The 11,640-nt window shown below is 39.7% G+C and overlaps 1 protein-coding gene across 2 annotated transcripts in view; it reads left to right on the top strand.

Annotated features, from left to right (window-relative positions):
- The window catches only part of MRPL3 (mitochondrial ribosomal protein L3), a 40,896-nt gene extending 30,815 nt beyond the window's left edge, over positions 1-10,081 (top strand). Inside the window, exon 11 of one of the 2 annotated variants that reach the window (XM_061587140.1) lies at positions 9,556-9,673. In XM_061587140.1, coding sequence (XP_061443124.1) covers positions 9,556-9,590 — 35 coding nt within the window. In that variant the 3' untranslated portion in view covers positions 9,591-9,673. Of the gene's footprint in view, positions 1-9,555 lie in introns of both variants that reach the window. The other variant, XM_061587141.1, reaches the window with a different exon arrangement.
- Positions 10,082-11,640: the final 1,559 nt, after the last annotated feature.

Raw genomic sequence — 11,640 nt, forward strand, 5'->3', positions numbered from 1 at the left:
CTGGTGTACTACAGCTGAATATACCACAGCATGCACTCTCTAGATTGCCTTTAGTAGCCAGCATCAATAAGATAAAGTGGTCTAGTAAGACAGAACGGGACTTTAATAGTTTTACTCATTTCCCCCGTACAATAGAAGCCCTACAGCAAATAACCACAGTTAACTCACCAAGTAAGGGCATAAAGATTTACGAGGATATGATAAAGGATATGAACATCATACTCCAAACGCCTACCAATTCCTCAAAAGTTCTGGTTGAAAAAAGAACTAACAAGTGGTTCGATAGAGAATGCCTTGATCTCAGGAAAAGAATTCGATCTGCCTACGGCTGCTACCGATCAAATAATGAACGACAGCTTCCGCACTCTTACTACGTGCTAAGGAAAGAGTATAAGAAGCTCATCTGTAAGAAGAAAAACGAGGCAATTAGGGAATCATGGCAAATGCTAATAGCAGTATCTATCACCCGCAGCCCCAAGTCCTTCTGGAAACTCGTTTCCGGAGCTCTGGTCAATTATAATGGTAGCCCAGACTGCCACATCCCAGCTAACATCTGGGAGGACCACTTTCATGTCGTCTTTAATGATCCAAAATCATCAAATCCTAGCACTTCACCTCTGTTCTCTCCGGACACTCCTGCCTGGCCTCCTGTTGATATTAACACCATCGAGGAACTAATATCTCAGCTAAAAACAGGTAAGGCTCCTGGACCAGATGGAGTCCCCTTGGAGCTGTTGCTATGTAATATCAGCTGGTGGGCCCCCTTGCTGGCTTCCCTCTTCACCTTAATCAACAACTCGGGAATTATACCTACAATCTGGCTGAAAGCCTATATTGTTCCTATTTACAAGAATGGCTCTAAGAACAACCTGAGCAACTACCATCCAATCAGTTTACTGTCTATTGTTGGAAAAGTGTATGCCAGATATTTAAGTTTGAAGCTAAATCTGTGGATAAACGATAATAACATCCTGGGGGAAGAACGGATAGGCTTGAAATTGGGAAGCTCCACCCTCGATCACTGCCTGGTACTGGCTCATTTAGCACAAAAATACTCCAAATCACGAGGTGGCAAACTTTTCACAGCCTTTATAGACTTGAAATCAGCCTTTGATTCCATCCTTCGTGATCGACTTTGGAGCAAGCTAGACTCGCTGCTCATAGAGAAGAGACTTTTGTTCCTGATCCGTGCATTGTATTGTAATACTTCCATACAAGTACGTTGCAGCTATCGAGGCCATCTCTCGAGAGAAAGAGATCCACTCTTCACAAGGTGCCAGACAGGGGTGTGTTCTTGCCCCCTCCTTATTCAACTTATACTTGGCTGACCTCCCTCCTGCCATGAGAATGTTACAATCCCATCCACCCAAGCTTGGGTCTACCAAAGTATCCATCTTGCTGTACGCAGATGACACAGTTTTAATCTCCCAAACCCAGCTGGGCCTCAAAAGACTATTAAATGGTTTTACGGAATACTGCGAAGCCAACCACTTCATAATTAACCATTCTAAATCCAATGTAATAGTCTTCTCCAGGAGGAAGGCCAGATTCTCCTGGTCTATGGGATCAGTCCGAATTGAACAAGTCAACTCTTATAAGTACTTGGGGATTTGGTTTCAAGAAACAGCCACTTGGAGAACCCAAGCTAAATATGTTAAGGCTAAGGCTGAGAAAAATCTGGGTGCACTAACCCGATTCATTTTCACTAAGGGTGGGAAATTCGTGCCAGCTGCAACACATGTTTTAAAAATTAAAATAGTTTCGATGATACTCTATGGGGCCCCAATTTGGTACCCCTTTTTCTTTTCTTTTTTTACAATAATTTTTATTCAAATTTTCATAAAACATACAAAACAAAATCATAAAACATTCAAAGACAAAAAACAAAACAAAACAAAAATGATTAAACAAAAAAATAAAATGTTGACTTCCCATTTGTCGCAGATCAAATCAGTTATAGGTCTACAATATATAACAATCCTGTCTCTTAAATTATATTATAAGATCACTTTCCTCCAGTAGTTATCTTAATTAATCATCAAATCTCATAAACATTACTTTATTCTTTCCACAAAAAGTCAAAGAGAGGTTTCAATTCTTTAAGAAATATATCTATCAATTTTTCTCCAAATAAACATGTCGATTAATCCATCTCGTTAATAATAATAATAATAATCTTATTGTCATAACCATAGTCCAAATAAACATATCGATTAATCCATCTCATCAAAATCTGTTAGGTCCAATAATTTCAATAGCCATTATTCCATTATCCATATTAATTCCATCTTCCATCTTCAATAGTCCTGTTAAGTCCAGTAATTTCAGTGTCCAATCTTCCATTATCAGTATTCCATAATAAACTTGCTGTCATAGCCATAGTCATATAATAAGAGTCTGATGGGAATTTCCTCTATCCCAAATATTTTCTTGCCATCAATTCTGAATAAGTTGCTGAAATATTGTTGTAAAGTCATATCTCTGTTCTTCTTTTTTACAAAATGCACTGGCTCATCTCTTGAGAGTTTTTCCATTGTCACATGGCTGCAGTTAATTCCATAGATTTTCTCTATATCAAGCTCCATCACGTCATTCCAGTCCAGAAGATTATCCAAGCCATTGATAACTTTATCTCTAATATCTTCATTAATTTCTTCAGAGATAACGTTAAATTCCAAACAGTAGATTTTATTTCTAATATCCATAAACTCCAGATCTTTTTCCAATTCCACATTTGTTCCAATCTCCAGGGCTTGTATCTTCCCTTTATTTTTTCTTTTCTCATCTCTGATCTCATTCTCCTCTCTCACAGGATCCCCTATTTCTTTAAGCTCCTGCGTCATTTTGCTCAGTTCAATTTTCAGCTCCTTACTGCCCTGTCGCAGGGTTTGTTTCGTTATCTCAATCTCATCCATTATTTTCTGAAACATAATTACTTCCAGATTCTCAGCCACTTTCTTGATTGCCATTTTTAAAACCACGAAAACAAAGCAAAACAAAAATAAAGAAGGACCACTTCTTATTTCAGCAACAATTGGGTTAATATTCCAGGCTTGATGACATCACAGTATAAACAGAGCAGCCTGCCTTATCTCTCTATGTTCAAGAATACAAAACAAATTTAGTTCCCAGCATCAAAACAGTTAGTGGCGTCGTGAAGAAGCAGATTCGTCAAAATAAAATAGACCAAAAAGAGAATAGTCCCAGACAATATAATGTTCCTCGGAATAGAAATCCCTCTTCTGTTTATATCTTTAGAATGCACTTCCAGGACAGCTTTTTGCAATAGAAACAGAGATAAGCTGTTAATTTCGTGAATAACAGAGAAGAGTTATAGCTCACCCAGAAGTTCTTTAAAGCTGATTCATTTGACAAATCTCTTTTTGCTGCAACAATTTAAACCAAGTAAAAAAAATAATAGAAAGAAGGGTGCTTGCCTGTTAGTCCATTTTCTCTTTGAAGAAAAGATAAACGTATCGCATTAATCAGATAGAGCTTGTTCGGAAGTCCATCCGGCATTGCTGGCTGGACCTTTTCTCATAAATTAATGAAATCCAGTCCTCCCAACAAAAACAGGCTTTTGAGGTTGATCTCTACGTTTCTCCCTGCCCGGGAGAAATTTCATCAGTCAAAAAAAAAATGTTCTGACTGATTTATATCTGAATAAGCTTCTTCTGCGGCGGGAGCCCGTCTCAAAAGCAGGCACAAGCGAAGTCACCCTTCCCGGAAGTCCAATTTGGTACCCCTTTTTCAACGGCTCATTGGGAGGAATCTATGCCACCTTTCTTAGATCTATTTTTGGTGCCCCTAGATGTGTTGCTGGAGCCACCCTTACTTTGGAGGCTGGCCTTAACTCCATAAACTGCCTGGCTTGGACAAATGTCATCCAATTCTGGCTACGGTGCTGTCTTATGCCCTCTCTAGATTCATTCACCTATCAGATGATGAGAGACCCTATTAAGTCATCCTGGACCAAGATTGTTCAAGATAAAGTTGCATCGGGTGGGTCTCTCATCTGCTGAGTTGCTTTCTATGGAGCTTGGTAGGGCCAAGGCGATTGTCAAACAGCGGCTAATTGATATAGACAATTAAGAACTCCTGGCAGCTGCTTCAGGCCCTTGTTCACCCCGTTCATTGGGTCTCCCAGGACTCCCCTGCAAAGATGGGATGAGTTATCTAAGCTGGCTGGCTGTATCCAAGTACAGAAGGGCATTTTCCTTGGCCTGATTCAATGCCCTACCTTCTAATCTTCTGCAGGGCAGATATGAAAAAATCCCAAGAAATCTCAGATACTGCCCATGCGACAAGACTGAAGTCGAGTCTGTCTCGCATGTCCTATTTAACTGTAGGTACTACAATGAGGCTAGAAAAGATCTTTTAAACCCCATTTTGAAATCCTTCCCAGGTCGTTCCCTGGAGGCTCTTTTGTTTGCTCTCTTAGAGGGCGCTGAAAAAGCAATCATGGTCCAAGTCTCTAAATTCTTGAACCTAGCTATAATTAACAGACCATGTATGGTTGCTCCGCAAAATTAAACTAATTAATTAAAGTTACAAAAGAGCCAGAATATTCTTGTAAGCCCCAGTCCGGAGCCTATAAAGGTTTTGGTTATTGCACTAAAAGGCTACGCCATTCTCTGGTCACTTGCTCTTTTGTATAGTCCTGATTAAGATACTTGTTTTAATTATATTTACATAACTTTGATTATGATTTTGTTTATATGTATGTTTTAACGTTTTGTACCCGACCTTTGCTGTAATGGTCTTTGGACTAACTAATAAATAATTATGATTAGAATTATGGTGGCACCACAAAGGAAGCCTGACTCTATGCTGTTGCGAGTTTCACCTGATCGGTGAAGGCCATATGAGAGAAGGTGCTTCCTAATGTGTGCTGTTTGGAATTTTAATGATAAAAAACTGAGGACCTTGACTCCCCCCCATAAAGCAATCAGTTTATGCTGACAATTTTTTGTCAGTTAGAATTATGTGTGATTTGGTTCATTTTGTGTATGAACTACATAATAAAGAGACTGGCTCTTAGTCAAGTATGGGCACCCTGGGCCATCACTGTTCGTGGATTTCTTTTTTAGTCAAGGAACCTCTTAAACAATGTAACTTTGCTGTTAAATTGAAAAAAAGATGCTGCTGTCTTGTGTGCATAAGAAAGCACAGTTACAGAGCATTGGTGCCCTCTTCATTGGTTGCTTGGCAACCATTAAGCCACTGTGCACCTTGGCAGATGTACATTTATAGAAAATATTCTTCCCAGTAGGTTTGAAATAACCTAAAGGAATATCGTTAAGGTCTTTCTGAAATACTAAAATTGCAAAGTCCCTTCTAATTGAACATTGATGTATTTCTGGTTTAATTAGAGTAGGTTTTGCTCTTGGCTATGAAACATGTCGCCCAAAAGCATGTTTCACATAAAAAGAGTTCATTTTATCTATTCATTTCATTTTAAATCAAGTAATATTTTCAGTAAGCAAGGACGTTTGGGTTATTGCAAAAATTAAAACAATGCTAGTAATTTAGCTTGTAACATAATTTGATTCTTGGTTGTGCTCCCTTTGCCAGTTTGAGCAGAAGAGAAATATTAAGCATAATAGTGTGTCATTTGTGTCTGCCCTATGGCTTGTTTTGTGTAATTTTCATCATTATCACTCTTGTGCCAAAGGCTGAAATTTCTCATCTATCTGTGTTCCTTGGAGTTCCATGTGAGCTCAGGTAGGAAATATGCTTTGGAAATGCTGCACTGTAGTGTGGAGTGTGATGCCTCTAGCTGTTGTAACCTAATTTGACAGGAAATCATGGTGCATATGATTTTGGCTCTGAGGACATAATTGGGATGTAACTTTTAAAAAAAAAAAAACCTCTAAGATATGCTGTGTAGTTAAACATCTTAAATGAACGTAAATGGCAGGATTGAGAAATGGCCGGTCTGGAAGTCACATGAAAGCCACGTGAGACAGCTTCCTCACTCCAGCAAGCTGCTCTCTAACCCATGTCCCTTGACATAAGAGCAATCAAGAACAAAGAAGTCTTGGAGTAACAATTTCAGCATTGAGCCTCCATAACCCTTACCGATCAGAAACAGTGTTACTTGAAGCAAAAAGATTCCAGGCTTACACACTTTGGAAAGCAGTATATTTTTCCTGCAAAATAAGCATCTTGCATCTTGCTACAGCTTGTGCACAGTACTGATACAGCCTGGGGGTCTACTAAACTTCAAAGCAAACTGCGATGTCACCCTCCTCCTAAATATCAAGCTTGCTACATGCTCAAGCGATTTTTGCGGATTATGTTCTGCTGAATTGTAGTTGTTCAAACTTGAGAGATCTGCTATCAATAGCACACCATCTTGTGTGTATGTTTGCCTAGGTGTCTACAGTGCATTAATTTACTGTTCTGCAAAATGATGAGCCAAAGCCCAGTTTTTAAAACTGAAAAAAATCAGTTTTAAAAACTGAATACCTATATGCCATCTCAAAGTACATACCTGCTGTGCAATTTTCTTATTTTTATTTTTTAAATAAAGCTTTAATTTAAAAAACACAAATAGCATTGCAAAACAAATGTCTTTGTGCATGTCTACCTGCATCCCTTGTGGAAGCACAGAGGATGTTGTCATAAAGCTAATTGTTAAAATCATTGGACATATATTGTCAAACATTTTGGTGATTTCAGTGCATATATTAAATCTAAGGCAGGGGCTCCCAAACTGTGGTCCACGAGCTTCATTCAGATGGTCCATGGTGTGCCTGTAAAAATACAATGAAAAATCGTGCAGCATCTATCACAGTGCATTACAATTGCTACAAAAGGCAGAAAAATAATTAAGTCGTCTATCAAGAGCCTTAGCAATTTTCAAGTGGTCCATGAGGAAAAAAGCTTGGGAACCACTGATCTAAGAGTTGGTGACATTTGTGCTTGTTTCAGCCAGACCGACCATTTCACAATCATGGCCATTGTGGAAAACATGTTGTTATGTGCCTTCAAGTAGATTTCTACTTACGGTGACCCAATGAATCGGCGACCTCCAATAGCAAAAAGACTCGTGTTGCATTTTGGATACCCTGTTCATAGGGTTTTCATGGTAAGAGGTGTTCAGAGGTGGTTTACCATTGCCTTCCTCTGAATCTTGATGCATCTTAGTCTGGTGTCTCAGCTTTGACCACTCTGCCTTGGGTGCCCCTGCTAGGAGTCTGGCCTCTTGGTCTAGACTCCTGACGGCATTGCTCTCAGCTTCTCCAACACTCACTCTCCCCTCACCCCGTTAAGATGTGCATCCTAGAGGAGGTGTGGAAAGCTACACTCCTCCAAATTCATTTATCTAAGGGATGACCAGACATTTTTTTTTCAGTGTAGCATGACAAATAAAAGAGACTCTGCCAGGCACACACACACCCCCAATCACACTATATGCACATATGGAATAATGGCTAACAAAGACTGAACATAAGTACTTATAACTGAGAATTAACTGAGGTCTTCTCATTCAGCAACAAGGATAATGCAAAGATTCTACCTATATTTTCTGTTAAGAAAATGAGTGCTGCGCAGAAGAAAATGAATGCTGTGCAGATTTTACTATACAATATCAATGTGTTCCCCATTGTCTTTTAAAGGACATGAAGTGAGACCTGCCTTTGGAGTGCATAAACTTAGCAATCGTGAGATAATATACTCTTATCGATTGATAACTAGTTACAGACTAGGAATAAATGGACAGTTCTCACAACAGAGGGAAGTAAAAAATGAAGGTCTTCCAGGGATCAGTTTTGGATCAGTGCTCTTGTCTGCAGTGCTATGTGCAGATGAATTCTTTCTTTGCCTGTGACTATCTCTACACCATTTTAGTTACAAATAAATAGATTAAGAGGAAGGGCCATAGCTCAGCAGTAGGACATTTGCTTTGTGTTCAGCAGGGCTCAGCAATCCCCAGGTAGGCCTTGGAATGTCTCCCACCTGAAACCCTGGAGAGCCCCTGCCAGTCAGTGTAGACAGTACTGAGCTAGGTGGGCCAACCGTCTGACGCAGTACAAGGCAGCTTCTTGTGTTCCCAAGAGAAGGGCCTCAATTTTCTCACTGTGTAAGAGCTCAGTTGCTCATCCATGCTAAGCCATAGTTTGGCTTAGTGTTATGGCAGGAGTTGGCTCAGAAAAATAAATCCCGAAAGAAATGCAGGTTGTTTTCTAGGTTCCATTGAATTTAATTGTCCTTATAATCAACGTAGGGTTAGGATGCAAAGCTTTCTAAAATGTGTAGTTTTTAGTTGTTCTGGCTCTTAATCTTGCCTTTAAAGGTATTGTGGGCATTCTGTGTTTACAGTGTACAAACCTCTGATACATTTTCTTGTCTTACAGTTTTGATAACTTGTATTATGATTTGGGGATGTTTTAGATTATATTTGGACAATAAAATAAGCTTGTGATTGTGCCCTTCACAAATGTTTTCCTAAATGTATGTTGTTTGGCAAATTGATACACAAAACCATACTCATCTAGAATTCTTTGTCTTCATTGCATAAATTCTGCAAAAACCCTTTCTTTTAGTGCCACCTGTATGCAGATGACAAGTCATGCTTTCAATGGGTCTTCCCTGAATATGAATAATGTTGGGTATCACCCGCCATTTTATAACTGAGTTCTATTTGACATATTTATGAAATGTAAAACTTTAAATGTCTTAAGTCTTTTGCCAACAAAATTATCCAATTATAGTCCGCTTCCTTCTGTAGTCTAGGTTGGAGCTCAAGTCTCACTCACACGTTCATCATTTTCCTCTGAGACTTTCACACCCACAACAGCTCTTTTTGCAGTTTCTGCTCCCACCTCCTTTTGATCTTTCTTTCTCTTTCTCTCCAGCTGACAGGGCAGTCAACTGCCTGTTTCCCAGTCTGTACTAAGTGTCCATGTCACAGTTGTTTTGAGGGGAGAGACAAAAAGGTAGTTCACAAGAGAGAGGCCAGGTCAAAAGACCAGAAGAAGCAAGATTCATGCTTCTGATATCTCCAAACTAGACCAAAAGCCACCAAAATTAGGCAAGCAGCAATTCATAAGAACAAAAGTATTTATCCCACTCTCATGAAGATGGCAGCGCCTTCTTGGTGCTGAAAAGCATCTTGAATTGGAGTTTTTTTATATGTAGAAGTATTATCGTTCTTTAATACTGTAGAGTGTTTTAAACCTTTTTTAAAAATAAAGCATTTCACTCAATCTAAAAGTAAGAAAAATTCATAGGAGGTTTTTTCAGTATTCCCCAATTTTTCTGTTGGAAAAATGAAAACGCTCCGGAGCAAATTGGCAGAAAACTCTTCTTTATTATTTCCCCACACACACATTTTTCCAGGCTTTCACTTCTCTGCAACTGCCTTGCTGATATTTCTGCTTGGATTCTTTGTTTTGTCTCTATTGTGTCATGTCCAGCATCAAACTTCTCATTTCCCTCCCAGTTTTTCTTATCCAGTTACTCCAACTGGTCCTCTATTTTAGCAGTAATTTTGTGTTTTGAATCCTTTGAGATTTTTCAGTGCCTCTTGTTCTTGTTATGCTCTAGGTCAACGATTCAGCTTTACCAACTTACCGAGATGACTGCAAGAATTCACCATTCCCAACTTTTTTTGCTGATGGCAAAGAGCTGCCTGATGAGCTGTTTGATGATGAAGTTTTCCAGTTCACTGAGCCCTCTATTACATTCAGTTAACTGCTGGCATCCAGAAGAACAGGCACTGTTCCCAACATAAATGTCAATCTGAAGACACAAAGCAGGAAGTCCACCAAAATGTGTCATCTGGCATCAGCCCACCCACACAACCCTGCACTACTGGTTATCGTTGTTAATCATTTTCTTTATAGCAACAGAGGCCAAAAGTGATGAGCAAAGAAACTGTGACACAACTGATTGACGCTTTTTTTAAAAAATTGGACTTAAAAAAAAATCAAAACCATCCAAACTGCTAAGTTGTTATATCTGTAGCATCAGAGCTATTTGCCTCAATCATGTTATGAAACAGATATGTTTTTCTCTTCTTTAACAGGACATTGACTATTATTTGTTTAATAAAAAAATCACTATAATTTCATTCTGCCATAATGCAGAAATGTCTAGTGCTTTACCAAACAACAAGCTTACCACTGCTTCATATCCCTGCAAAATAGTGGCCACATTAGGACATGACAGTAAATCATGGTTTTTAGCACAATGTGCATAAGCAGGAACAAGCCAGAATAAGCCTCTGGTTAGCACACTATTCCTCCCTCTGCATGTGACCGCAACCCAAAGGAGGAGTTTGGAAACTTCTCTTTTTATTTAATCACAGCTTTCCATATCTTCCATATCAAAATCTTTGGTAAGGAACCTTTTTCAACTAGGTAAAAAATACTCAAGGAGGGTGCAAAGCAGGACAGCTGAGTGGTGTGGCCTGGGGAGGCAAGGGGTGGCCTAGAGAGTGCCCTGAGGCCTGAAGGGCATTATTTGACCCCTGAACCTTAAGTTCCCCAATCCTGGTTTAAACAAACTGCCTTCTGAAACCATGCTTTGAAGTTTTCTCCTGTTTTTAAACTAGCTACAGTTTGTTCTCTAGATGACGTGACAAGCTACAGTTAAAGAAAAACGAAAGCTTCCTAATTTGCCTTCCCCAAGCTTGCTGCAGTTTGTTCCTGCTTGTGCACATGGTTTAGTATACCTATGGTGAAGAATTTGATATCCTGCCCCTCACAATTCTGCTTCTTTGTCTTTTTGATTTAAAAAGTCCTAGATTTTCAAGTCTTGTTGGATTTAAATTGTCATGTGCCATGTATACTTTTCCCTATATTAAAGGCACAAACCCTGCAGCAGGGGTGGGTGGGGAACCTGTGGCTTTCTGGATGTTGGTCAGACTAAATCCCCATCATTCCTCAACATTGGCTGTGCTGCTTGGGACTGACGGAAGCTGGAGTCAGGCAAACTCTGGAGGGCTCCAGGTTCCCCATCACTACCCTATAGGACTGTACCTAGGGAAAAATCACCTAGTGCAGTGGTTTTTCAAATTTATTTATTTAATTGCATTTCTAAACCGCCCTATAGCAACAGCTCCCAGGGCGGTGTACAACACGATAAAACCACAATATTTAAAATGCAAGCGTGTATTGCGCATACAATTATAAAACATATTTAAAAACAGAGTAAAAGAAAATAAACATAAGATTAAATTAAAATAAGAAGTTTAAAATGCCTGGGTGAAGAGGTGGGTTTTTACCTGGCGCCGAAAAGATGACAGAGAAGGCGCCAGGCGTATCTCATCTGGGAGGGCATTCCATAATTCAGGGGCCACCACCGAAAAGGCCTAGATCTTGTTACTGTTCTCCGGGCCTCTGTATGAGTTGGGACCCGGAGAAGGGCCTTAGACGTCGAGCGGAGTGAACGGGTAGGAACATAGCGAGAGAGGCGTTCCATTCGATATTGCGGTCCAGTGCTGTTAAGGGCTTTATAGGTAAGGACCAACACTTTGAATCTGGCCCAGAAACGTATTGGAAGCCAGTGCAGTTGGGCCAGAATAGGTGTTATGTGGTCGAATTTCTTCATCCCAGTAAGAACTCTGGCCGCGGCATTCTGCACTAGCTGAAGTTTCCGAATCGTTTTCAAAGGTAACCCTACGTAGAG

Source organism: Rhineura floridana, chromosome 10, assembly GCF_030035675.1.
Source record: "Rhineura floridana isolate rRhiFlo1 chromosome 10, rRhiFlo1.hap2, whole genome shotgun sequence".
NCBI classification, from domain to species: domain Eukaryota; kingdom Metazoa; phylum Chordata; class Lepidosauria; order Squamata; family Rhineuridae; genus Rhineura; species Rhineura floridana.